Source organism: Lepisosteus oculatus, chromosome 3 (genome assembly GCF_040954835.1).
Source record: "Lepisosteus oculatus isolate fLepOcu1 chromosome 3, fLepOcu1.hap2, whole genome shotgun sequence".
Classification (NCBI taxonomy): Eukaryota; Metazoa; Chordata; class Actinopteri; order Semionotiformes; family Lepisosteidae; genus Lepisosteus; species Lepisosteus oculatus.
In genome coordinates, this window is record NC_090698.1 from 5,913,758 (window position 1) to 5,941,578 (window position 27,821).

General features: G+C 48.2%; 2 protein-coding genes across 25 annotated transcripts in view; both read right to left on the reverse strand.

The window, feature by feature from the left end:
• Positions 1–9: 9 nt before the first annotated feature.
• Positions 10–11,280, reverse strand: LOC102686051 (galectin-4). Its single transcript, XM_069186420.1, has 14 exons — positions 8,514–11,280; positions 8,011–8,099; positions 6,911–7,115; positions 6,432–6,545; positions 5,250–5,294; positions 4,932–4,964; positions 4,418–4,462; positions 3,953–3,997; positions 2,693–2,713; positions 1,780–1,815; positions 1,574–1,603; positions 1,249–1,337; positions 877–1,042; positions 10–493 (listed from the first exon to the last, which is right to left on the reverse strand). The coding sequence occupies exons 1-14, from the start codon at positions 8,556–8,558 to the stop codon at positions 347–349; spliced, it is 1,110 nt and encodes a 369-aa protein (XP_069042521.1). The 5' UTR covers positions 8,559–11,280; the 3' UTR covers positions 10–346.
• Positions 11,281–14,827: 3,547 nt separating this feature from the next.
• ryr1b (ryanodine receptor 1b (skeletal)) overlaps positions 14,828–27,821 on the reverse strand; it is a 113,817-nt gene continuing 100,823 nt past the window's right edge. For 22 of the 24 annotated variants that reach the window (XM_069186441.1, XM_069186440.1, XM_069186443.1 and 19 more), the window contains 13 exons: positions 27,560–27,646; positions 27,036–27,266; positions 25,988–26,118; positions 25,263–25,305; positions 24,541–24,674; positions 20,723–20,783; positions 19,578–19,724; positions 18,915–19,049; positions 18,565–18,721; positions 18,033–18,097; positions 17,762–17,862; positions 17,122–17,173; positions 14,828–15,852 (listed from right to left, as the gene is read on the reverse strand). In XM_069186441.1, the coding sequence (XP_069042542.1) occupies positions 15,757–15,852; positions 17,122–17,173; positions 17,762–17,862; positions 18,033–18,097; positions 18,565–18,721; positions 18,915–19,049; positions 19,578–19,724; positions 20,723–20,783; positions 24,541–24,674; positions 25,263–25,305; positions 25,988–26,118; positions 27,036–27,266; positions 27,560–27,646 (1,440 nt within the window). In that variant the 3' untranslated portion in view covers positions 14,828–15,756. The remainder of the gene's footprint in view (positions 15,853–17,121; positions 17,174–17,761; positions 17,863–18,032; positions 18,098–18,564; positions 18,722–18,914; positions 19,050–19,577; positions 19,725–20,722; positions 20,784–24,540; positions 24,675–25,262; positions 25,306–25,987; positions 26,119–27,035; positions 27,267–27,559; positions 27,647–27,821) is intronic. The other 2 variants (XM_069186445.1, XM_069186444.1) reach the window with 1 other exon arrangement.

A 27,821-nucleotide genomic window follows, 5' to 3' on the forward strand; every position in this document is an offset into this window, starting at 1 on the left:
CAAAAAACATGAGACACAGCTAGATATGCTTTATTCAGTTTAAAAAGGAAGCAGACAAAAGACATTTACAATGTAAAATTAGGCATCTGACCCTGTAATGATGAGAATCTGGTCTGTGAAGAGAGGAGGGGAGAGACTGACAGGGGGTCAGTCGGATAACTGCTCAGCACCATTTAAGTCAGAGGAGAGAGATGGAGAACAGGGACACAGGGAATCAGAGAACAGAGGAACAGAGATGGAGGACAGGGATACAGGGAACTGTGGGAGAAGGATGAGGGATCAGAATCGGGCACTCCAGAAGAGGAAAGGGAGTCTCAGAGCCTCTGAGACTCAGGGGACTGGCGGCTCAGAAATGTATGTAGGAGAGCTGGACGTCACCCTCCACCTCCAGGGTGTCCACCTGGGTGAAGGGCTGCAGGCGGTGGAAGAAGTCACACAGGTACTGCCCATTCACAAACACCTTGTACCGCTGGTTCCCACAGCGCACCGAGATCTGAGTCAGAGAGAGAGAGAGGGATTAACACATACTGCTGAACACACATTGCTAATGTCACACTGCTGATACCAACACTGTTCTACACTCACTTAGCATACTGCACATTTACACTACAGCAAGAGACTACAAAGGAGCAGAGCTTCAACAGCCTTGAGCCAGCCACTTTTATGTACTTCTTTCAGACACCTACTACTCTGTGTGTGAGGACGCCCCTGCTTTCTGTCCCCAGAGAGCGGACAGTACCTGTGAGTGTGTGAGAAAGGTAGGAGCTGTGCATGCGCAGTGTGAGACTAGATTAGCGGTGTGTAATAAGTGTATAGGTCAGCACCAGTGCTGCTCCGCAAAGTAGTTTCTGAGTAGAGATGGAGTAGTGTGCTCACCTCAAAATACTGTCCCTCTTGGAAGGGGTTGAACTCCAGGTCACTCTCCTCCTGGCCCCAGGAGCCGCCCAGGCAGCTGTTCCTCACCACCAGCCCCTCCGCCACCCGTGGGTTCAGGTGGAAGGCTATGTCCCGCGAGAAGCCCACCATGAAGTTCATGTGGAACCTGCAGCGACATTTCCAGCAGTAAAGCCCCCCACCACTCCAGAAACAAGCAACGCATGCAGTGTGATATGATCTATTCCTGCTGGAAAGCCACAGGCTGTCTTATTCCAGGCTCCAACATGGACTGGATCTGATGATGTCCTCTGCTGCACGTGTTTTTCTTAGTCTGGAATTGGCACTCATGCCCAGCCTCGGGAGCAGACTGACCTGTTGGCTCCGTAGGGCACCATGCCTCTGATGATGATGGTACGTTTGGGGGTCATTCCTCCGGGGATCATGTTGGAGTACGGGATGGGCTGGACACACGCACAGTGGAGTCAGTACACAACATAAATGCTGCTCCGTCACTGGACAAACTCACACACAGCACGTTCAACACATAACATCGTGCACTGCAGAATCAACACACACCACATAGACAATACACAAGATCACAGTGCAGTCAATACACACTGCACCGTTATTGCCCATTATCTCACAAACAGAGGTATGCTAGATGCTGTGATACACACAGATACGCAACAGTACTCACCGGGTTGTAGACTGGAGCTCCACTGATCATCTAGGATTACAAAGGAGAGGAAGAAGGTGGTCCATCAGACAGTGCTGCTGACATCAGGCTCAGAATGAATCTGCTCCTTCTTTCCCTTCATGTCCCTCTGTTGCTTTCCTCCCCATCTCTCTCCTTCTCCTTCCCACCATCTCTCTCTCCTTCCCTCCCTGTCCCTCCATACTCACCGGTAGGTTAGCCCCAGGGTACCCCATTCCTCCTCCCTGAGGGGGAACACAAGAAACAGTATTACAGTATTGCAGTATTACTGTGGACATGGCCTCAGTGATGCACACAGGATGTGCATCTGTATCAGACCCTGCATGATGCCAAGCTGCACCACACACTGCTGTCTGCGATCTGCTTTCGGCTCACTCTCATGCCTCACAGCCAGCAGCAGGTCTGTGTGAAACAGTCCCAGGCAGTATCTGCAGCCGCATTAACAGGACACATGCAGTCTGGTTAGGCAGTACAGTACAGTACATGAGGAACGTGGCTGGTACACAGGCTGCTATTTTCATTTCTGACTAAAGGGCCCAGTGTGGGTTTAGCAGGTAACTAGCTGGTGGACTGTGTTGCTCTTAATTGCTCTTGGCACCTCAGTACCTGTCTGAACTATCATCGCCCTACTCCCCATCTCGCAACCTTCGCTCTTCTAATTCTGCCCTCCTTTCTGTCCCCCAAGCCTGTCTACATTCTATGGGTGACAGGGCCTTCTCCTGTTATGCCCCCAAGCTCAGTAACTCTCTCCCCAAGGATATCAGAAAGTCACCTTCTCTAAACTCCTTCAAGTCTAGACTCAAAACCCTCTTCTTCAGAAGAGCCTTTACTGAACTGGTTCCATTCTTCACCCCTCTGCTCCTACTATACTTAGTACCACCATCCACAGTCTCCTCTGTGTACTGTAATTGTGTTTTATCTTGTGTATTCTTCTTATTTATTGTTGTTGTCATTCTGTAAAGCGCTTTGAGAAGCCACCTTTAAAGATGCTTTATAAAAAGTTTATTATTATTAATTGAGTGATTAATTCAGTGATCAGGTACATTTAGGGGGCAGTTTGGATAAAGGGGACATTCATTCTGTAAGGAGATTGATACTTACTGGGTATCCCTGCATGCCTCCCTGTGAAAAGCAACACACAGAAGAGTATTACACGCTGGCATCACAGGAGTGTTACACAACAGCAGGATACAGGAATACTAAACACTGACGCACAAGATAACACAGAGCCTGAGAGGAATGCTACACACTAATGAACAAGGAGTGTGGTACAGTTTGGCAATACTACACAATGATGCTGGCAATGAGAACACAAAGTCTTCACGCACATTGATGCACAAAACACACAGCAGCACCAGTATTACCTGGGGTAGTAAAACATATTATATAATTATATATGAACTAAAGAAGCGTGTTAACTACAAAACAAAACCATCAGTACTGGACAGGGTAACAGGAAAATACTGAAATTCAAGAGTTAACATCTAAAAAAATGATCTTTAAACTAAATTTGAAACAAAAACTGCTGCTTTCTGACTGGCTTAAAGAACACATCCTACCAGAAGCCCACCTACAGACGAAGCCCACTGGTTACTGTGACTGGACAGTGGCTGAGAAATGCTGCTCCCCCCTTGGCTGAGTTCTATGGCAGTCATTCTGTTGGGCCTTACAGGCAACGGGCATGATAATCCAGCATGAAGCCCTCCATGCTAACTCATGGCTGGACTAGAAGGGCTGGGTGTTTCTTGGCTTCATTATAGATTTTTTTCAGAACATATAACATATTTAGACCAGCAGCCATATCACCCTGCAACTCACAACTGGCTGCCCACTGAAGCTCAGCAGGTGTGAAAAACTAAGATCACTGCTGGAAGAGGTGTTAGTGTGACCAGTAGTGTGACCCCCCCTGCAGTCTGTGGGGGTCCTAATGCCCCAGTATAGTGACGGGGACACTATACTGTAAAAAGGCGCTGTCCTTTGGATGAGATGTAAACCGAGGTCCTGACTCTCTGTGGTCATTAAAAATCCCAGGGTGTTTCTCAAAAAGAGTAGGGGTTTAATCCCAGCGTCCTGGCTAAATTTCCCTCTGGACTTTACCAGGCATGGCCTCCTAATAATCCCTCATCTCTGAACTGGCTTCATCACTCTGCTCTCCTCCCACTGAGAGCTGGTGTGTGTGGAGAGTACTGGTACACACTGTACACACTGGTGGTGGTGGAGGGGATCTCCATTACCTGTAAAGTGCTGTGAGTGGAGTGTCCAGAAAAGCGCTGTATAAGTGTAAGAAACTAGGATTATTATAAACAGGTGCCAGCTTGCTGGGCGAAGGACTCCCATTGAGAGAGAATAGCTGCCACTTACCCCCATGCCACCCATGCCACCAGAGGGGTAGCCCTGCATGCCGCCCTGAGGAAGAGAGGAGAACGGCATGACACGCTGCCCAAGAGGGAAAAGACGAGGACAGATTCTGGGCGGCTCAGCCAGAGGCTGGAGCTCCACAGCACAGCCCAGGAGGAATACTGAGGCGTACAGGAACACTGGGCACTGAGGTTGGCTGTGGGACCCTCATGCAGGGAGCAGGAGACACGCGAGATGCAATACAGTGTTTCTGTTGCTGTGTAAAGTAACAGTTGTAAAGTTACTGTATGTAACTTTCAAGCAATGATTATGATTTAGAAACAGTGGGGGAAAAGAGTGGCTTGGTTGCCTTCATCCTTATAGAACTCTATATGTTAGGCTGTGGAGGTAGGGTGGTACTGAGCCTACTACAGAAAGTGATGGCACCTTGGTTGGCACCTGGATATCACCGAACGTGAAAACACTTACCCCCATGCCACCCATACCACCACAGGGGTAATCCTGCATGCCACCCTGAGGAGCAAGGGAAGATCTTACAATTACCACTTAAGTTTGTGTAAGCTAACAGCAAATAAAGCTTACAAAAGTAGCATTTGTTAAAAGCCACCCATTCAGAGCTGCCAGGAAAGTCCCTCCCAGTCAGAGCTACTTAGACTTCTCCCACTAAGAACCACACCCACAGACTCCTCCCACTCTGTGCTTTACTGTCAGAGCCCTATCACACAGAACTGTGCTGACTCCTTCCACTCTGAGCTGCCCTCTCAGACTCCTCCCACTAAGAACCACACCCACAGACTCCTCCCACTCTGTGCTTTACTGTCAGACCCCTCCCACTCAGAACCGTGCTAACTCCTCCCACTCAGAGCTGCCCTCTCAGACTCCTCCCACTCAGATCCACTCCTCACATGCAGAGCTGCGCTGTCTGACTCTTCCCTCTCAGAGCTGAAATCTCAGACCCATCCCACTCAGTGGACTAACTCACCTGGTAGCCCTGCATGCCTCCCTGCATTCCGCCCTGCAGAGTAACATCCACAGAGTAAGACATGACACACTGATAAACCACACAGAGTAGAACAAGAGACATGCTCGCTGACACACACGCAGCTGACACACTGATGACACTGATACACCACACAGTGAGACATGACGCTCAATGACCACAACACTCACTCACCAACACAAACACTTACACATAGCAGTTACAAACACATGATAGCAAACCTGCACACACACCCTGACACGATACACCTGTACACTCCCACTGACACACACAGTGCAGCGATGATGCCCACAGACTCACCCCCATTCCTCCAGGGTAGCCTTGCATCCCTCCTTGAGCTCCACCCTGGAGGTACACATAAGCGGGGCTTATCAGCGAGTGTGACACATCATCAGTAGTCATGATAGCAGCAGAGGCTGAGACATTAGTTATGATAACAGAAGCAGTAGCAGGGACAGTAGTTGTTATAGCAGCAGAAATAACAGAGGCAGCAGTCGTTATACTGTAGCAGCAGAAATAACAGAGGCAGTAGTTGTTATAGCAGCAGAAATAACAGAGGCAGTAGTTGTTATAGCAGCAGAAATAACAGAGACAGTAGTTGTTATAGCAGCAGAAATAACAGAGACAGTAGTTGTTATAGCAGCAGAAATAACAGAGACAGTAGTTGTTATAACAGCAGAAGGAGCAGAGACAGTAGTTGTTATAACAGCAGTAGTAACAGAGACAGTAGTTGTTATAGCAGCAGAAGGAGCAGAGACAGTAGTTGTTATAGCAGCAGAAGGAGCAGAGACAGTAGTTGTTATAGTAACGCATACAGCCGACAGGCACTGTGTAAGAGCCGGCTTACCAGAGCGGTGACGTCACCGCCCTTCCCTGTAATAGGGAAGCCCTTGGGCTGTGGAGAGATCTCTCTTTAGCTCACCGGGCTGGGTCCCTGTTGAGTGACGCGGGAGTCCTGGGTTCGAGCCCCCTATGGTGCGGGGCCGACCTGATGCGGCAAGGGCGCCTGCCTGAACCCCGAAGCGTTACATTATACTGTAGGAGCAGCAGTAACAGTAGTCGTTACAGCAGCAGCAGCAGTAACAGTAGTTGTTATAGCAGCAGAAATAACAGAGACAGTAGTTGTTATAGCAGCAGAAATAACAGAGGCAGTAGTTGTTATAGCAGCAGAAATAACAGAGGCAGTAGTTGTTATAGCAGCAGAAATAACAGAGACAGTAGTTGTTATAGCAGCAGAAATAACAGACAGCAGTTGTTAAAGCAGCAGCAGTAACAGTAGTTGTTACAGCAGCAGTAACAGGGACAGTAGTCATTATAGCAGCAGCAATAGAGACAGTAGTTGTTATAGCAGCAGCAGTAACAGTAGTCGATACAGCAGCAGCAGTAACAGTAACAAGAGTTTTTACAGCAGCAGTAGTGACAGAGACAGGAAGTAATGGTAGTAGTAGTAGTAGCTCCCCTCTTTCTCCCTCCCTCTCTCACCCCCAGGATGTTCAGAGACTGGATGATGACGTCCCCTCCGATCTCCAGATTGCTCACTCTCTCCAGGGGCATCCTGTGCTGGAAAAGGTAGAACTGCCGGCCATTCACATTCACCTGAGGGACAGAGAGCCGAGAACAGGCAGACCAAACAGAGAAGAGATGTCACGGTCAATGTCTTCATCAGCCATGCAGAAAGACTCAGAGACACTGCTACTGTCTGTGCTGACTGCACACAAACACACTGTCCACATTGACATGGTGTCTGTGTGGTTCTCTCTCTCTCTGACTCTGTCCACATTGACATGGTGTCTGTGTGGTTCTCTCTCTTTCTGACTTTGAGCACATTGACATGGTGTCTGTGTGGTTCTCTCCCTCTGTCTCTGTCCACATTGACATGGTGTCTGTGCGGTTCTCTCTCTCTTTGACTCTGAGCACATTGACATGGTGTCTGTGTGGTTCTCTCCCTCTGGATCTCTGACCTGATATCCCTCCATATTGACGACGATGATGAGCTCAAAGTGCTCTCCTTTCCTGAAGGGCATCTCTCGGACCTTCTCCTCTCCCTCCCAGCTGCCATTCTGGAAGGTGTTGAAGACCACCTTGTCCCAGCCGTCGAAGCGCGGGTTGAAGTGGAAGGCGATGTCAGAGCCCTCGAAGTCCCCGCACTGCAGGTTGACGTGGAACCTATGGGGGTTGACAGAGAGGCACTGTAAATAGAGAGGATGGGTGGGGTGTGGGTGGGGGTCTGTAAATTAATTTCTTCAGTAACATAATTTATCATCTTCATATCCAGTGGATGTTGGGTAAACTTCAATCACTGCTTACAATGTTCTACCTGTTTAAGACCACACTGTGTGTCTTTTTCTGCATTTCTGAAAATAAGCCCTCCCTAGAACACATGGCTTTGAATCGCTGTGAAGATAACACAGGGGAGATACAGCTGACTGGTATAAAAGTTTCAAATGGAAACAGAGAAAAAATAATCTCTTGGGAGTGTTCTTGGAATACTGAAATGCTTTCTCCTGAAATATTAAAGAAGTACACAGGCACACAGTTGGTGGACATATAAACTGTCCCTGGTATGTCCAGCAGGAGTGTGTATTGGATAGTGCCCTGCACTCCCGGACACAGACAGCACTGTCCACAACACTCCCGGACACAGACAGCACTTGTGTGTCCAGCAGGAGTGTGTATTGGATAGAACCAGTGTCCTCAGTGTGTCCAGCAGGAGTCTGTATTGGACAGGACCAGTGTCCTCAGTGTGTCCAGCAGGAGTCTGTCTTGGACAGGACCAGTGTCCTCAGTGTGTCCAGCAGGAGTTTGTCTTGGACAATTGCAGTGTCCTCAGTGTGTCCAGCAGGAGTCTGTCTTGGACAGGACCAGTGTCCTCAGTGTGTCCAGCAGGAGTCTGTCTTGGACAGGACCAGTGTCCTCAGTGTGTCCAGCAGGAGTTTGTCTTGGACAATTGCAGTGTCCTCAGTGTGTCCAGCAGGAGTCTGTCTTGGACAGGACCAGTGTCCTCAGTGTGTCCAGCAGGAGTCTGTCTTGGACAGGACCAGTGTCCTCAGTGTGATCTTACCTGGTGATCTCATGAGGAACTCTTCCCTGGATGTAGATGGACATCCCAGCTCTCAGGTTTCCATTGATCGGGCCAAGGTAGGGGACTGTCTGCACACAGACAACATCACACAGCATGACTACACCATAGTATTCCTACACGACATGTATGACAGCACCACATTGTTATGCAGCATTTCTACCTAACACTCAGTGTTAGAACAGTGACCAATTCATCGATCCTCCCAATAAAGCTCGCTGGTCTGGAATATGAGGAGCTGCCCTGTCTCTCTGCGGGCTCTTCTTTCGGATGTTACAGTACATCCAAATTCCAGTCCTCTGTGATTGTATTGGGGCAATCCCTGTGGAATCACGTCACACATGATGAGGGGGAAACACGAACTCCCAAATGGAAGAGAGGGGGAAAGAGCAGGAGGGCGGGAGAGGGCAAGAGTGACTGAAGGAGAGAGGGACGCAACAGCAGAGAGGGGGGGACAGACAGCGACACAGAGCAGCTGGACTCACGGGATTGTAGAGCGGCTGGTATCCGGGTGGAGCAACAAAGGTCATGGTGAATCCCGGAGCTACAGCAGGACAGGCAGACAGACCAAGACAGCAACAGGCTCAATACTGTACAGAGCCTCTGATCCTGGGAGCTTGGTCTTATACAGTTGACTGTGGGAGGGGCACGGGGCAGGGCTGTGCCAACTGGGGACAGGGAGCGAGAGAGAGGGAGGGACAGGAGGGTGGGGCAGTTATTAAAGAGTGACAGAGAACAAATGGGTGAATGAAGGGACTCAGATACGTTATGGAAAAGACAGGGAGGAAGAAGCGAGGGAGAGAAGGGGGCGTTTCAGAGTGACAGGGGGACAAATGGAAGAAGAGGGAGAAGAGACACCAGACCGCTTTATTCAAGCTAACACAGAAATGGAAACCCAGACAATCAAAATCGTACAAATAATTCAGCAAATACGGTACATTGCCAACGTAGTGTGTTACTGTAGTTCAGGTGGGGGGCTGCGTCAGCATGCGTAGTCTGCAAAGGAACAAGTAAAGGCTTATTCCATGCTGAAAAGAGGAGAGAGAAAACACAACGTTTCGGCTGTGAAGCCTTCTTCAGGTGAGGGGAGGGAAGTGTGTTTCTGCAGGTAGTGTGTTACTTCACACTCCATTCCTGCACCACAAAATCAAAGACCTTTAAACTGTTAATCTCAAGAAGCCACGCTAGTATCACACTTGCCCTGATCCGTGTTAAAGCCAGGGCAGACATAGGTCTGACTGCCACATCTCCTGCTGGGGTGCAGAGGGAGTGTGTGCAGCTCGGGTCCCCCGCCTGCCCTTCCCCTGACCCAGCGCTCGACCTCCTCTGAGGAAGGAGTGACTCACAGCTGCTATCAGAAGCCACTGTGTACATTAGCAGTGGGAAACACTGTTACTAAGGGCTGCTGCTGTCCAGCCCAGCAGCCCTCCCAACGGCCAGCGCTGGCCTGGCCAAGGTCATTAAAAACGAACCGGTCCCGAATCGACACTCTTACACCTAGAAGATACTAATGAACTCAAATAAAATCCTGAATCCCCACATTGCATGTGTGGATGTTAGTTAAAAGGACTTGTTTGTCCGAGGGGGCGCACAGGGCGGCTGTTTGTGGGATCAGAACGGCGCTCTGACCCACAACATGAGCTGGTCGCAGGCACACTGACAGCGCAGCGAGCCGACAGCTCCAGCCATCCGGCTCTGACCGGGGCTCACTGGCATCACAGGGCCAGGACTCTCTCGGCTCTCCTGTGGCTCTGCTGCTGGGCACCGTGGAGATTGCTGCTTGTCCAAATCCAGCCAGTACTTTGTTCAGGAAAAGAAAGGCTGTGTTAGCTGGACCCAACATTAATGTGAGTATTACAGAAAGCACTGTACAGCATATACTGTAGTGGAAGAGTTACCTCCCTGGAACCTGATTTCATTATGTCTCTGAGGCCAAGCCAGTCTGGACCTGGTCAGTACTGGATCCCTAAGGGAAACCAGGCTGCTGCTGCACAGAGACCAGAAAAACTGTGTGTAGGAGACTTAGATGAGTTTTAAGTTTTAAGTTTTAAGATATTAAAACAAATCCTGTTCACTTGGACATGAAGTCTTAATTCTTGTGTCCTGACTAAATTCCATACTGTGTTACAGTCTGACAACTCTGGAGTTTTTCTTAATTCAGCTGGTGAGTCCTTCCCAGATATAGGACAGGCAGAACTGTCCACAAGACTCCTGGACACATATAGTACTGTCCACAGCACTCCTACACACAGACAGCACTGTCCACAAGACTCCTGGACACAGACAGCACTGTCCACAGCACCCCTGCACTCCCGGACACAGACAGCACTGTCCACAGCACTCCTGGACACAGACAGCACTGTCCACAGCACTCCTGGGCTAACCAGTCCTCCTGTGCTGGCTCAGGCATGGCATAGGAAAAGATGTGTGATGTGCACAGTGCTTATCAGTGTCATACGAAATGGATCAGAGGAGAGAGATGCAGTCACTCGCTGAGGCAATGTGCTGCAGCTCAGCTCTGTGCTCTGACTCACAGTGAAAATCAGATTGCGCAGGTCTGAGAACAAGAACAAGAGAAACTCCCTGAATAAACACAGCACCTTCGATACACCCAGCTCCCCTTACACACAGCCAGAGGACCCTTCACATACAGACTGCATCATTTACATACACAGAGAACCCTTTACACAGACTGACGTACTCACACCCTTTACACACACAACACCCTTTACATGTATACTGACATACACCCTTTACACACAGACAAATAACATATGCAGACTGGACCAGCAAACTCTGGACTGTAGGGTTACAGTATGACACAGACTGGACCAGTGATCTCTGGACTGTAGGGTTACAATATGACACAGACTGGACCACTGATCTCTGGACTGTAGGGTTACAATGTCACAGACTGGACCAGTAATATCTGGACTGTAGGGTTACAATATGACCCAGACTGGACCAGTGATCTCTGGACTATAGGGTCACAATATGACACAGACTGGACCAGTGATCACTGGACTATAGGGTTCAATAGGACACAGCCTAGACTTTGAACTCTTAGCATGACAAAAATCATTATATGGTACAGCAGCTAAAATTGAGCACAATATTCTAAATGAGGTCAGAAGCATTTTAAAGTTTGCCTATAACTGCACTGTATTGAAATTCCACCGTCTTAGCTGTATATCCAAATATTCACTTTTTTGGGTTGTGAACAGTGTGAACAATACATTTGCATGAATAATAATATGCTAAACAAGCTGAAATACATTGAAGGACTGACACAATTTTTTATAAAAGCAGAGCAAAAATTCTGAACGATTATTAAATACAAATTGTAAAAGAGAAAATAAGTTATGTAGAAATAGTAAAAGATAGAATAAAATTACGATAAAATTACAAAGAAAAATAACACACTGGTCACAGTAACATTATAACATGCTGTATACATAGTTCTGTCCTTACAATAAACCTAAGCACAGGTACAGTAGATGCACTTTCTATCTCTCTATCCTTCTCCCTCCTCACTCTATCATGAATTAAGACGCCCCTAGTGCTCTGACAGCTCATGGGGCTGTAGGGGGCTGTGTCTGCATGTGCGTTTGTATCTCTGACACACGATCTGTGATTGTATAGGTGTTTGTGGAGTTGGGTATATCAATGTGTGTGTGTACAGTATGTTGCTGTGATTGCGTTCTCATTTCTGTCTCTGTGTGTTAATGATGCTGAGACTGTGTATATTTGTGCCGCCTTGGTTGTGTAAGCATGCTGTTGTGATCGTGTATCCGTGTGGATTTTTGCAGCTGCGACTGTGCCTCAAAATACAGCGCACCCCTCTCACGTCCTGCTCAACACCAGTCTTACCATAAGGCCGGCACCAGCTCAGGCACTAGACACTGCCTGGCAACGCAGACACCCTGAGCTTCCAAGGACCAACCATGTGGTCTGGAACCCATTGAGAGCACACGATCGGGGGCGCGCGTTTCTTAATCAGCGCTCCCACACCTGAGCTGAAAGGGGGTCAAAGGCTGAGACACCAGTATGAACAGCTTTCATCGCAGTGCAAACAATTGGTGCTCATGTGTGGGGCAGCTCCGCGCCGGGAGATAGCAGAACAGGGTGTGCATGCACAGCGCCAGGCTGAGGGAAGGGCCTTATCAGTGAAACCAGGGTGGGGAGATTTCATCACTCGGCACAATTATTATTTTGCAATAATTATCACTTTAATGGAGTTTGTATTGTGATTGTAACTGATTCTTTCGGTTAATGGCAGGATTGTAAAAGAAGGTCTTTGAGCCTGTAGAAATGTCGGGGCGTAGCTGACGCTCCTGCTGGCCTGAGGTGCCCTGAATGGTCCCAGCTTTGGCGAACAAGGAGAGCATGTTAAAGGAAAGAAGTGATCAGAGCACAGCGAACATGTGACATCACTATCGAAGCACAAGAGGCCTCACACCTCCTCTTCGATGTCAGCACTTTAAAGTATTCCAAGACCGAGCACGTCTGATGGCATCATACAAGTCGGCCGTGACTACTGCATGTGCTTAATGTGATCTCTCCTGGGGGAGAGATGCCCGTGCGGTAGACATTCCCAAACCTTCAGACACACTGATTTGAGGTTTGAGGATCAGTTCATGCCCACAGCTCATATGGATCCAAGGGGACAAGGGGGGCAGGTCATCGCTAGGCCACGCAAACAATGAGCCGAACCCGACGTGTGAAGGGAGAGGGCTTCTACGAGCAGGCCAGACGAGATCAGTTCATTTACAGGGAGAAGACACAACAAAGATCTAAACTTTCAATATATTGGAACAGAATTTTTCAAGTGAATGAACATTTTCTAAGAGAAGGTACAGCACGTTCTTGGAAAAGAACAGGTAGCGGGTTTATTCCTTGCTGAAAAGAAAAGAAAGGAAACAACGTTTTGGCTGTGGAGTCACACCTGAAGAAGACTCCACAGCTGAAACGTTGTGTTTCTTTTCTTCTCTATTCAGCAAGGAATAAACCCGTTACCTGTTCCTTTGCAGCCTACGCATGCTGAGACAGCTCTCTACTTTAACTACTTCAGCCATTATTGAAAAAGCTGTATTTACTAGAGCTTTTAGGAATGGACTTGATTGCTTTAGCCTTATGTTTTTTGGTTGGAGGAACATTTTCAAATCTGATTAACGGGGTGCTTCAGAGATAGACTGCAGAATTGCTCAGTTTTAAGATTCAAACTTGTAAATGATTGTGGGTCCTGTGGCACAGTGTGGCAAAAGCAGAGTAAAGTGTAGTAAAGCACAGAGGGAGCACAGTAAACCAAAGTCACACCCAAGCCAGACTCGCACACACAAAGTCATGGACTTTCCATGTCGGACAAGCTCAGAAGTAATACATGTGCAGAGTACAGCCGGCTGATCCAAAGGCTGAGGTAATGGATATGTCACCAGGATGATCTGGGATCAAGCCTCTCCGCTGCTCTGAACACACAATCCCTCTGTGGAAGTCACAGAGCCTCCTTGTTTACCACCTTTGGGAGATGTCAAGCTGAGGTCCCGACACTCTGATGCTGCACCTGCTCACAGCACAGGTTATCCCTGGTTGGCTTCATGGAGTGAGGCGCACGGGCACCAAGGGCATGCCCACAAACAGGACGTGTCTGCTTCAGCACCTTCAGCAGGCAGGCTCCAGGTGCTTGGCTCTTCACATACACATAAAGCAGCACTGCCCCCATCTCCAAATCACAAACCACCCGCGACAAGTTAAACCCCCTGAGCAAGTCGAAGTCATTAAAAAGGACACGCGCAATGTGATCCAACACGTAATGTGATTCACATAACAGAAGATCGGAATTTGACAGTTCACACAAGAGACCTGGATTTGTGTGAGATGTCTGGTGTACACCCCTGGGGTATGGGTCGAATATGAGATTTCTCATGTACAGGTACGTCGACACACAGTATAGGGTCAGACCGTTAGGAATAACTGTCAGCACAAACTCTGTGGTTTGTACAAGTCTCCTGTTTGGCAAGGAACTGAACCTTTATCTCTGTAAACCTGAACCAAGAATGTGTGGCATACCCCCTCCACTCTGAATTACACTACTCCATCTGGGAGACGGCAATAGACTCCTGAAAACTACGCTAAAGGGGAGCTGGCCATAGTTAGCAGGGAGAAGAGTGTGACAAGAGCCAAACGCACACGCAGACACACAGCTGTGTTTGTGCTGCTGTGATTGTGTCCCTAATACACGATCTGTGATTGTGTATGTGTTTGTTACAGTGTCTATACCCAGTGTTTTGGGGTTTCAGTGTGTATTTCATGACATTCATGACACTTTTCATGATTTATAACCAGAATTCTTATAGAATATTACACACTTCCCTTCTCCCCATGCTTTCTGTCACACACACACCGGTGTCAGTCTCCCGGACTGAGATCAGCCTCACCTGTGAAGTGTGATTGAGAGAGTGATGTAACAAGAGACCCAGCGATTGTTACGTTCAGCGAGAAGCAGCTCTGGCATGTTTGTTCATTAGCAGAGTTTGTGTTAGACTTTGAAACAATGTCAAAATTGCAGGTTAAAGAGACATAATGTGATCTAAAATGAACACTGAAAACAGAGAACAGTATGCACACTGTATGTTTTTTTTCTCCTGAGGGTAGAGTTTTGCACAGGGAGTAGGTCTTCTACAGTATATATACAGTGGGTACAGTAGGTAGATGTGACCTTAGATCTGAATTATTTACCAGAAATCTCTACCAGAGACAACAAATCCTAATTTGAATGACAAATCTGAGGTCAGAACCCACACAGCTGTCATTATTTATTGGCATGTTTATTCACAGAACAGCAAAACCCATATAATCATTGCTTGGTTTTGTTCCATTTGTATACATACTTTCAGTGAAATATGAAGTTGAACAGAGCAGTCAGGGGTGGGATTAGGGGGTATAGCCACAAAGGAGATACTGAATTCAATTAAAAAGATGCTACTGACTGAATCATTACTGTTACAATTGTTAGATTCCCTTTCACTCTTTGAAGTGTGTGGGGCTGTTTTAAAGCCCCTCTGGAAAGCACTCTGACTTGCCTTGGAGGAGGTCTTTTTTGGATGTTGTGCTTTGTAAAAAATAGAAATTGAAGGCTCTCACCACAACAAAAAAAACCCAACACAAACTGATCAGTGGAAGTGATCAAACTGTTTGATTGACAGGTAATGAAAACACAAACTTGAAAGTGATGCCCTGTCACTGTCACGGAGAAGAGGCGCTAGCACACAGCTTACGAGGAGGCAAATCGACCAGGCGTCTCGGGACCTTCTCCCTCTTGTGGTAAGATTGTGGTTACCTGACACAATCATTCTCTTTCTTCATCGTTTATTACAGACGGACATCAACCAAGCTGTCTTCTTCACCCCTGTGGTGTGTGTGTGTGCGTGCGTGCATGTAACCTGGTGCAAACTGTATCTAGATAGCAGCCCAAGTGGCAAAAAGAAACATGGCTTTCTGAACAGAACAATGACTCCGCCCAACTGTGGAGGCTTGAAAAGGGTGCTGGGAGAGGTTACAGCGCCCTCCGGAGGTCTGTCCAGCCACCACGCCCAGGCCTTGCACTGATACTTCAGGGAGCACTTTATCCCTTAGAGTCCTATTATACCCCACCCACCACCCCATCCACAAATTGCAAGGCCTGGACTCTCAGTCCACACACACGCGCGCGCACACAAATGCGCACAGTCCTTATCCGAGTTGATCCTCATATTGCTTTCTAAAACAGTCTCCAGCCGGGAAGAAATCCCAGCATCTCTCCTGATACATCTTCCACACATAGGACTCCTTCCAGACAGCCAGAGAGAGAGGAGAGAGAGAGGGAGAGGGAAGGAGAGGAGGAAGAGGGAGAGGGGAGGAGAGGAGGAAGAGGGATGGGGGGAGAGGGAAGGAGAGGAGGAAGAGGGAGAGGGGGAAGAGGGAAGGAGAGGAGGGAGAGGGAGAGGGGAGGAGAGGAGGAAGTGGGAGAGGGAAGGAGAGGAGGAAGAGGGATGGGGAGAGGGAAGGAGTGGAGGAAGAGGGAAAGGGGGAGAGGGAAGGAGAAGGAAGAGGGAGAGGGGGAGAGGGAAGGAGGAGGAAGAGGGAGAGGGAGAGGGGGACGGGGAGAGGAGGGAGGGGGGGAGAGGGAAGGAGAGGAGGAAGAGGGAGAGGGGGAGAGGGAAGGAGAGGAGGAAGAGGGAGAGGGGGAGAGGGAAGGAGGAGGAAGAGGGAGAGGGAGAGGGAAGGAGAGGAGGAAGAGGGAGAGGGGGAGAGGGAAGGAGAGGAGGAAGAGGGATGGGGGAGAGGGAAAGAGGGAGACAGAGAGGGGGAGAGGGAGAGGGAAGGAGAGGAGGAAGAGGGAGAGGGAAAGAGGGAGACAGAGGGGGAGAGGGGGAGAGGGAAGGAGAGGAGGAAGAGGGAGAGGGGGAGAGGGAAGGAGAGGAGGAAGAGGGGGAGAGGGAGAGGGAAGGAGAGGAGGAAGAGGGATGGGGGAGAGGGAAGGAGAGGAGGAAGAGGGAGAGAGGGAAGGGAAGGAGGAGGAAGATGGAGAGGGGGAGAGGGAAGGAGGAGGAAGAGGGAGAGGGGGAGAGGGAAGAAAAGAGAGAAAAAAGAGAAAAAAGCAGCATTAGCACTGAGACAGTAGAGTTCTGCGTCTGTCTCTTTCTCCATGTACATGGCAGAGCAGGCTTCTTTAGACAGCAGCATTCTTGTACACACTGAGGTCACAGCAGTGTGAGCCACGCCAGGGTAAGCACATGCTACCTGAACCCACGCAGGGGCCAGACACTTCCTGCTCATGTTCTACTTCATCCTGCTCTCTCACACACACAACACAGATCCGCATCAGCGCAGTGCTGAAGAGACAGTATCACCTGCAGCTGGAGCCAGAGGTGTACAGTATCTCATTCTGTACTGAGAGCAAGGAATAGCGAGTCAGCTAGGATACTGTAGTATCAAACCACATTCACACCAGTGCGGGAGGAGGCCAGCCACAGACTGATGCCAAAGACAGATAGGCAGACATACTGGTTATGGGGAAGGACCCAGGAGGCCAGGCAATGAGAAAGAATGACTCACTTGTCCAGTGTGCTCTGTCTCATCCTTATTGATTAAATACATCAGAAAGAACCTGCAGGAGAGAGAATTATTATTTATTAATTAGAATCACTAGTTTAAGAACATTACAATCACTAGCTAACTAACTGATCGACATGCTGACTGATTCAGTGACAGAGACACTGACCGACACAGTGACTGAGTGACACACTGAAATGCAGACTGACTGACTCAGTAAGAGACAAACTACTGTACACGTACAGTATGTTTTGTCTAACAGGGCTAATAAATTGACATTGACGTCCTCTTTTCTGACATACTAAAAGACACACAGGCTGACTGTCTTACTGAGCCGTTTATTAAAGGACCCATTAGGATTTTGGCAGTGACAGCGTGTCACAATGCTAAAAATGGAGTGGCTTTTGGAATCTGTTGTGAAGCTAACCTCTGTGCTTGTGCTCTGGTCTATAATTTTCTATCCTTGGTATATAGACAGACTTTACCCTAAATTCTCATCTAAAAGACATCCCCTTCTTCATCATGGCTATCACACAATAGTAAAATCACAGCCTACTGTTCTTCACCTTCACTGCCGCCTGCCCCTTGAATCCACTACTTGACTGAGTGGTCGAGGGCCGGTCCCGATCGATCAGAGACTCACATATAGTTGGCGAGGTTATGCTCCTCCATTGTGTGCGTCTCGAAGCCATGCGGAGTCGTGTCAAAGTAGTCACTGCCGATCCCGCATATAAAGCACTTGGTCTGTAGAGGGAATAACATGAGCTCGGTGAAAAGGCGCTGGAATTAAAGAGGGTGGGAACAGTCCAGAAGTGCACCAGCCCAGGAAATGTCTAGTTCTCGGTTGTGCGCGATCAGGAACAAGACGGACTGTAGGAATAACACCTGACTATTCTTCAAGCGGAACAGCGTACCTCCATGTCCTCCTTCACCTGCTCCTGCTGGTCTCTCAGCTCTCCAAAGGCATCGATAATCAGACCTGCAACACAGGGCAGCACAGCTGTTTACAACAGCCAGACACCCCACTTCGCTGTATACAAACACAGCAAACAGCTGCTGTAAAACACAATTCCTGACAGCTACAACTACAACTGTACTTACACCTGTAGCCCAGCAAAAAGAGAGGCTGGGGAGTGTGTGTGGAGCTGTGTGAGCGAGTGTCTGGAGAGTGTGTGAGGGAGTGTCTGGAGAGTGTGTGAGGAGCTGTGTGAGGGAGTGTCTGGAGAGTATGTGAGGAGCTGTGTGAGGGAGTCTCTGGAGAGTGTGCAGGGAGTGTGTGAGGGAGTGTCTGGAGAGTGTGTGAGGAGCTGTGTGAGGGAGTGTCTGAGGAGTGTGTGAGGAGCTGTGTGAGGGAGTGTCTAGGGAGTGTCTGGAGAGTGTGTGAAGGACTGTCTGGGTAGGGGAGTGTGTGGAGGTGTTTCAGGAGAATGGGGTGTGCTGTGTTACCCTGAATGATGGCCAGCAGGATGACGATGACGAAGAAGAAGAAGGTGATGTCGAAGACCACGCGGTACAGCTCATACTCGTCACCCGCCGGGTCCTCAATCTCATCGCCGATCCCCCCGCCAGCTCGCACCCCCACATACATATGGAACAGGTAGCACTGAGGGAGACCGAGAGAGGAGCGGATTGATACACACTCTGAGCCTGAGACCAGTGACAGGACAGGACAGAACAGCACATTGACACTGGTATGAGACACACACTCGACCACCCTACACAAAACACGCTCCCACACACTCCCACACATTCACGCCCAAGCACAAGCACGCATGCTCACCCACACTCCAACTCACAGTCATCATGTCGTCACACTTCATGTCTGGCTCATCCTCGTCCTCGCTCTTGTTGTAGAATTTGCGGAAAAAGTTGAAGGCAACAACGGTGTAGAGATACACCACTACTGCCAGCAGCCCCACTGTCATCATCAACTACAGAGAGGGAGGGAGAGGAGGTGAGAGAGAAGGAAGAAGGAAGAAGCAGTTGAGGGAGAGGGAGAAAGAGGAGGCAAGGAAAGAGAGAGGATGATGCAGTGAAAGAGAGGAAGTGAGGAAAGGATGAAAGAGGGAAAGAGAGGAGAACAGAGAAAGGAGATCAAAGGCAGGGGCAGAGAGAGAGAGGATGGGTGGGAGAGAAGAAGAGAGGGGTTGAGAGAGAGAGGGACAGGCATTAATAACACATTTCACAGTAACACTAAACTGCCACACAGAGGTAGAAACAGAGGTAGAAACACCAGTAAAAAACTCTGTTTCCAACCCTAAATTTAATCTTCAATCTAACCCAGAGTATAATTCTTATCAAACACCAAATATAGTCCTTATTCTAAGCCCACTGCAACCTGATAGCATTTCCCTGAGTCTGATCCTATAAACCCAACCCCTCCCATTGATCTCATTTCAAACCTAACCACTCAGACCTATCTACTCTCTCTTTTGGTTTGCAGGTATTGCACTCCCTACCTGCTTGCCATTGTGAGTGACAGAGGACAGGATGGTGCGCAGAGTCTTGACACCCATGGCGATGTCCAACAGGTGACAAGCGAAGAAGAAGTTGTTATAGTGGCCCAGTAGGGACATGACCAGGTACCACACCAGGTACAGGAACGACTGGAATACAGTACAGACACTATAACACACCAGGTACAGGAACGACTGGAATACAGTACAGACACTATAACACAGCAGGTACAGCAGAGACTGGAATACAGTACAGACACTATAACACAGCAGGTACAGGAGAGACTGGAATACAGTACAGACACTATAACACAGCAGGTACAGCAGAGACTGGAATGCAGTACAGACACTATAACACAGCAGGTACAGGAACAACTGGAATACAGTACAGACACTATAACACAGCAGGTACAGCAGAGACTGGAATACAGTACAGACACTATAACACACCAGGTACAGGAACAACTGGAATACAGTACAGACACTATAACACACCAGGTACAGGAACAACTGGAATACAGTACAGACACTATAACACAGCAGGTACAGCAGAGACTGGAATGCAGTACAGACACTATAACACAGCAGGTACAGGAACAACTGGAATACAGTACAGACACTATAACACAGCAGGTACAGCAGAGACTGGAATACAGTACAGACACTATAACACAGCAGGTACAGCAGAGACTGGAATACAGTACAGACACTATAACACAGCAGGTACAGCAGAGACTGGAATACAGTACAGACACTATAACACACCAGGTACAGCAGAGATATATCCAGAAAAATAAAGCAGCAGCTCACTGATAGTTACAGTACAACATAATCAATATAGCACAAGTGATACAGAAACACTGTATACACACATATCAGAACAAGCAGATAGGATAATATGATATCCACACACCACAGCACATTGCCACTGATAAAAACACAGAATCACAAGAGATACAAACAAGAGGTGGTCATTCCACCCATCTTGCCTCTAGACACCCATGGTCTCTAGTTGCCAAAAGACAGGAGTGATTAATTCAGCTATTTCTTTAAGGATCCAAAATAATCAATCGCCTTTAACCACATGGCAGGACTGTTTCAGACACACACAAAAGGTACACACAAACACAACAACCATGAACACTCACATTGTCAGTAAACACCACTCCAAACTTCCAGATCTGGTACTTGATGTCAATGGATGTGATCCTGTGGAGAGAACAGCAGGCTCACTGTTGTGTCCTGAAACCAAAGTCCTTCCGACTGTAATGATCATACACATGTACACATCATACACAGAATATAGACAGCATGTGTGCACATGCAGTGTGGCAGCATGTGTGTGCATGCACAGTGTAGACAGCCTGTGTGTGCAGTGTAGACAGTGAGTGTGTGCAGTGTAGACAGCGAGTGTGCGCAGTGTAGACAGCGAGTGTGCAGATGCACAGTGTAGACAGTGAGTGTGTGTAGTGTAGACAGTGAGTGTGCAGTGTAGACAGTGGGTGTGTGTAGTGTAGACAGTGAGTGTGCAGTGTAGACAGTGGGTGTGTGTGGTGTAGTGAGTGTGCAGTGTAGACAGTGAGTGTGTGTAGTGTAGACAGTGAGTGTGCAGTGTAGACAGCGAGTGTGCACAGTGTAGACAGTGGGTGTGTGTGGTGTAGTGAGTGTGCAGTGTAGAGAGTGAGTGTGTGTGGTGTAGATAGTGAGTGTGCAGTGTAGACAGTGAGTGTGTGTAGTGTAGACAGTGAGTGTGTGTGGTGTAGTGAGTGTGCAGTGTAGACAGTGGGTGTGTGTGGTATAGTGAGTGTGCAGTGTAGACAGTGAGTGTGTGTGGTGTAGATAGTGAGTGTGCAGTGTAGACAGTGAGTGTGTGTAGTGTAGACAGTGAGTGTGTGTGGTGTAGTGAGTGTGCAGTGTAGGCAGTGGGTGCGTGTGATGTAGTGAGTGTGCAGTGTAGACAGTGAGTGTGTGCAGTGTAGACAGTGAGTGTGTGCAGTGTAGACAGCGAGTGTGCGCAGTGTAGACAGCGAGTGTGCAGATGCACAGTGTAGACAGTGAGTGTGTGTATGCACAGTGTAGACAGCGAGTGTGTGTAGTGTAGACAGTGAGTGTGCAGTGTAGACAGTGGGTGTGTGTAGTGTAGTGAGTGTGCAGTGTAGACAGTGGGTGTGTGTGGTGTAGTGAGTGTGCAGTGTAGACAGTGGGTGTGTGTGGTGGAGTGAGTGTGCAGTGTAGACAGTGGGTGTGTGTGGTGTAGTGAGTGTGCAGTGTAGACAGTGAGTGTGTGCAGTGTAGACAGTGAGTGTGTGCAGTGTAGACAGCGAGTGTGCGCAGTGTAGACAGCGAGTGTGCAGATGCACAGTGTAGACAGTGAGTGTGTGTATGCACAGTGTAGACAGTGAGTGTGTGTGGTGTAGACAGTGAGTGTGCAGTGTAGACAGTGGGTGTGTGTGGTGTAGTGAGTGTGCAGTGTAGACAGTGAGTGTGTGTGGTGTAGATAGTGAGTGTGCAGTGTAGACAGCGAGTGTGTGTAGTGTAGACAGTGAGTGTGCAGTGTAGACAGTGGGTGTGTGTGGTGTAGTGAGTGTGCAGTGTAGACAGTGAGTGTGTGTAGTGTAGACAGTGGGTGTGTGTGGTGTAGTGAGTGTGCAGTGTAGACAGTGAGTGTGTGTAGTGTAGACAGTGAGTGTGTGTGGTGTAGTGAGTGTGCAGTGTAGACAGTGAGTGTGCAGTGTAGACAGTGGGTGTGTGTAGTGTAGTGAGTGTGCAGTGTAGACAGTGGGTGTGTGTAGTGTAGTGAGTGCGCAGTGTAGACAGTGAGTGTGTGTGGTGTAGATAGTGAGTGTGCAGTGTAGACAGCGAGTGTGTGTAGTGTAGACAGTGAGTGTGCAGTGTAGACAGCGAGTGTGCACAGTGTAGACAGTGGGTGTGTGTGGTGTAGTGAGTGTGCAGTGTAGACAGTGAGTGTGCAGTGTAGACAGTGGGTGCGTGTGGTGTAGTGAGTGTGCAGTGTAGACAGCGAGTGTGTGCGGTGTAGACAGTGGGTGTGTGTGGTGTAATGAGTGTGCAGTGTAGACAGTGAGTGTGCAGTGTAGACAGTGGGTGTGTGTAGTGTAGTGAGTATGCAGTGTAGACAGTGGGTGTGTGTAGTGTAGTGAGTGCGCAGTGTAGACAGTGAGTGTGTGTGGTGTAGATAGTGAGTGTGCAGTGTAGACAGCGAGTGTGTGTAGTGTAGACAGTGAGTGTGTGTGGTGTAGTGAGTGTGCAGTGTAGACAGTGAGTGTGTGTAGTGTAGACAGTGAGTGTGTGTGGTGTAGATAGTGAGTGTGCAGTGTAGACAGTGAGTGTGTGTGGTGTAGATAGTGAGTGTGCAGTGTAGACAGTGAGTGTGTGTAGTGTAGACAGTGAGTGTGTGTGGTGTAGTGAGTGTGCAGTGTAGACAGTGAGTGTGCAGTGTAGACAGTGGGTGTGTGTAGTGTAGTGAGTATGCAGTGTAGACAGTGGGTGTGTGTAGTGTAGTGAGTGCGCAGTGTAGACAGTGAGTGTGTGTGGTGTAGATAGTGAGTGTGCAGTGTAGACAGCGAGTGTGTGTAGTGTAGACAGTGAGTGTGTGTGGTGTAGTGAGTGTGCAGTGTAGACAGTGAGTGTGTGTAGTGTAGACAGTGGGTGTGTGTGGTGTAGTGAGTGCGCAGTGTAGACAGTGAGTGTGTGTGGTGTAGATAGTGAGTGTGCAGTGTAGACAGTGAGTGTGTGTAGTGTAGACAGTGAGTGTGTGTGGTGTAGTGAGTGTGCAGTGTAGACAGTGAGTGTGCAGTGTAGACAGTGGGTGTGTGTAGTGTAGTGAGTATGCAGTGTAGACAGTGGGTGTGTGTAGTGTAGTGAGTGCGCAGTGTAGACAGTGAGTGTGTGTGGTGTAGATAGTGAGTGTGCAGTGTAGACAGCGAGTGTGTGTAGTGTAGACAGTGAGTGTGTGTGGTGTAGTGAGTGTGTAGTGTAGAGAGTGAGTGTGTGTAGTGTAGACAGTGAGTGTGTGTGGTGTAGATAGTGAGTGTGCAGTGTAGACAGCGAGTGTGTGTGGTGTAGATAGTGAGTGTGCAGTGTAGACAGCGAGTGTGTGTAGTGTAGACAGTGAGTGTGCAGTGTAGACAGCGAGTGTGCACAGTGTAGACAGTGGGTGTGTGTAGTGTAGACAGTGAGTGTGCAGTGTAGACAGTGAGTGTGTGTAGTGTAGACAGCGAGTGTGTGTGGTGTAGTGAGTGTGCAGTGTAGACAGTGAGTGTGCAGTGTAGACAGTGGGTGCGTGTGGTGTAGTGAGTGTGCAGTGTAGACAGCGAGTGTGTGCGGTGTAGACAGTGGGTGTGTGTGGTGTAATGAGTGTGCAGTGTAGACAGTGAGTGTGCAGTGTAGACAGTGGGTGTGTGTAGTGTAGTGAGTGCGCAGTGTAGACAGTGAGTGTGTGTGGTGTAGATAGTGAGTGTGCAGTGTAGACAGCGAGTGTGTGTAGTGTAGACAGTGAGTGTGCAGTGTAGACAGTGGGTGTGTGTGGTGTAGTGAGTGTGCAGTGTAGACAGTGAGTGTGTGTGGTGTAGATAGTGAGTGTGCAGTGTAGACAGTGAGTGTGTGTGGTGTAGATAGTGAGTGTGCAGTGTAGACAGTGAGTGTGTGTAGTGTAGACAGTGAGTGTGTGTGGTGTAGTGAGTGTGCAGTGTAGAGAGTGAGTGTGTGTAGTGTAGACAGTGAGTGTGTGTGGTATAGTGAGTGTGCAGTGTAGACAGTGAGTGTGTGTGGTGTAGATAGTGAGTGTGCAGTGTAGACAGTGAGTGTGCAGTGTAGACAGTGAGTGTGTGTAGTGTAGACAGTGAGTGTGTGTGGTGTAGTGAGTGTGCAGTGTAGACAGTGGGTGCGTGTGGTGTAGTGAGTGTGCAGTGTAGACACTGAGTGTGTGTGCAGTGTGTCCGTCGTGTACCAGCTGAGGACAGAGTTGTCTGGCTCGCTCTTCTTCTCCTGTGTCTGTGCGCTGATGTCCAGAGAGGCCAGGTCCATTCCCAGCAGCTCTGCGATCCTCTCTCGGCCATAGATGTCCCCATACTTCTCCAGCACCTGTACAGAGTCCACAGCAAATTACAGCTGCTCTACTATCCAGCACACTCTCCAAACTCGACACCCAGATTAAAGACTTAACATGGAGAGCCCAGGCTGACACGTCACAACTCCTGCATTTCAAAACATCGTTCATGCACAGACATGTAAAACTGTATTGTAACATCATGCACATCTGCCAAGTGCAGGCGGTCGAACAATAAGAAAAAGTAAAATAAGCAAGTAAAAAAAACAAGGTTAGCGGTCCTTCACAAGGCACTGTATCATCTTTAACACATACACATTTTACTCAAACCTTTGTAACTTTGTAACTTAACACTTATACTGTAGGACAAATAGGTCCTACGTTTGTGCCGTATTTGTCCAGCTGTGCATTTTGCTGGAATAATTCAGCTGAAGGAATGTGCTCAAGGGTACAACAGCAGTTTCTTGCCTGGGAACTGGACCTATGACCTAGGTACTATTCCAGAACACTTCAGGCATTTATTATCTTTTCCACAGCCTGAGAGATGCACCTGTTTTAATATTCGAGATACAGTACTATAACTACTGAAAAGCAATAAACTATCAATACTTCTAGATACTCACCTTTCTCTTCACAAACTTGTCCCAGTAGTTACTTGGGAAAGATCTAGAAATACATTTAACAAAATACATTTAGAAAAGAATCCTACGGTACAGTGAATTCATTGATTAGTGAATGATTCTATTATTGAATGGCTAGTCTGTACTGTCACAGGTTGTATCGGCTGTGAAAAGTCACCAGGAAATACAGATAAACCCTGCAATCTGCAATTCCTGTACTGCACTGGTCTGTATCAAAAATACCAGTGACCACTCCTGCACTGCACTGGTCTGTATCAATGTACCAGTGACCCATCCTGTACTGCACTGGCCTGTATCAATGTACCAGTGACCACTCCTCTACTGCACTGGTCTCTATCAAAATACTAGTGACCACTCCTGTATTGCACTGGTCTCTATCAAAATACTAGTGACCAGTCTTGTACTGCACTGGTCAGTATCATTGTACCAGTGATCACTCCTGTACTGCACTGGCCTGTATCAATGTATCAGTGACCACTCCTCTACTGCACTGATCAGTATCAATGTATCAGTGACCACTCCTGTACTGCACTGGTCAGTATCAATGTATCACTGACCACTCCTGTACTGCACTGGTCAGTATCAATGTATCAGTGACCACTCCTGTACTGCACTGGTCAGTATCAATGTACCAGTGACCACTCCTGTACTGCATTGGCCTGTATCAATGTACCAGTGACCGTTCCTGTACTGTATCATTTTCTTACGGTGTGTTGAGGACCAGTCTGTCCCACTGTCCTTTGATGTCATCATCCTCAGGCTGTTCTGTGATGTAAAGACCATCAAACTCCAGTTTCCGGGCCAGTTCCTTCTCTCTCTTGAAGATGACCAGTGGGACCTGGAGAGAGGGGCAGGGGAGACAATGGGCACTACTGTGGATTTCCAGGGGAGTGAGAAGGAGCAGCTTTCTTGATACTGCAGACAGTAAGGGGTTTTCTGCACTGTGCAAGCCCATGCGAGCTCTCTTCAGTTTCCCTGTGCTAATCACATTACTTCCTGTGCTCTGCCTTCATTTCACAGACATGGGTACTGCCATTGCCATAACTCTCTGCATTACTTTCTCCACTGTCTACCACAGTAACCGGGCTCAGTGTTCATGTAGGTGGGTATTAGTGCAGCATGCAGGACTATACTAGACGCTGCATGGTTTGAGATGGACACATGTAGCCTTAAGCCTGCAGTCATCTGCCTTTCAGTTCTGTCAGAACTTTCCATCAAAACCCAGAATATCGAGAGATTTCCTTTTTTGTTTCTATACCCCAGCAGCATCTCTTTTACAGCTGTTTCTTTGTTCTCAATGTGTCCTAGACAAGTTTGTACTGGGGAATAGTTGATTACATGGTGTGCTTTGGCAATGCTGTAATGGACCTGTCATGCCATGCCAGTAATACCTTTTGAATCAAACTGGTTTGCACTGTGCCAAGAACTTGTCCTGCCCTCTACTCCTCAGACTGCAGAGAGAGGTTAATACACAGACACCACACACTGCCCTCACCCAGGGAAACGCCTTTCTACTTTCAAATTCATTTTCGTACTTGCAAATATTGTACTTCTGAATCAAAACCCAGTATGTTTCCTGTCACCCTGCTACACTTACACCTATACCGAACCAAACACATATACCAAAACAATTGAAAAAATGTCTATTTCTCTATACCCCCTCTGTCCTCTCTGCCTCATCTGAAAAGGAAAGACCCAGCCGCACAGAGAAGCCCAAGTTTCACAGCCCAGGACAGACAGACTGGAGGGCCTGACCTTGAGGCAGTTGTAGCCGATGATGCACAGGAAGGAGATGAGGGTGTGGATGATGGCCAGGAAGGCCAGTGCGGGCTCCATGTACCCTGTGCTCTCCTCCAGGAAGTAATAGACCGGCCCTTCCTCCTCCTCCTCCTCTCCACCTCCTTCCTCAAATCCGGAGCCCTCACCCTCGTCATCAAACAGCCCAGAGCCCTCAAACTCATCCTCTCCTGGCGGAGAGTCTGATACCTGCACAGGGAGACATACAGGTGCACTGAGACAGTGATGGTAAACACAGTGAGACACAGAGACACAGCTGGACAGTGAGACACACTGAGACAGTGAGACACAAACATAGTGAAGAGTCAAAGAAATAAAAATAAAAAATAAAATAAATAAAAAAGACAGAAACAAAGTGGGACAAACACAGTAAGACAGTGTTTTAAAGACCAAGACACAGTTAGACAAAGAGACTGATTAGACACACTGAGGCAGAGATTTACAGATACACACAGTTGCTGGACCAGACGTTCAGAGCTTACCCTGTAGAATAGTAAGATGAAGTTCAGAGCGAAAGCCACAAACAGAGCCAGGAAACGCAGGTTGTAGAAATTACGGGACAGGTAATTCTGCACAGCAGAGACCAAAAATAAAGAAACTGTCAGTGCTCTGAGCTTCAGTGTCATCACAGAGGTCTTCTTGTACCTTGACTTCTTTTTTACCCATAACACTTTACAGTACTATACTAGTACAAGAGAACATTCTACAGCTCTGATAATGATGGACAGTTAATGTGAAGCAAGA

What these genes read in the sequence shown, in the direction of transcription:
- LOC102686051 (XM_069186420.1), bottom strand. Translation starts at nt 8,558, where the DNA reads ATGACCTTTGTTGCTCCACCCGGATACCAGCCGCTCTACAATCCC. An exon ending in TCAATATGGAGGGATATCAG is followed by an intron (nt 6,546 to 6,910) that starts GTCAGAGATCCA and finishes TCTGTCCCTCAG; the next exon opens with GTGAATGTGAATGGCCGGCA. An exon ending in GTGGTATGGGTGGCATGGGG is followed by an intron (nt 3,998 to 4,417) that starts GTAAGTGTTTTC and finishes TCTCTTCCTCAG; the next exon opens with GGCGGCATGCAGGGCTACCC.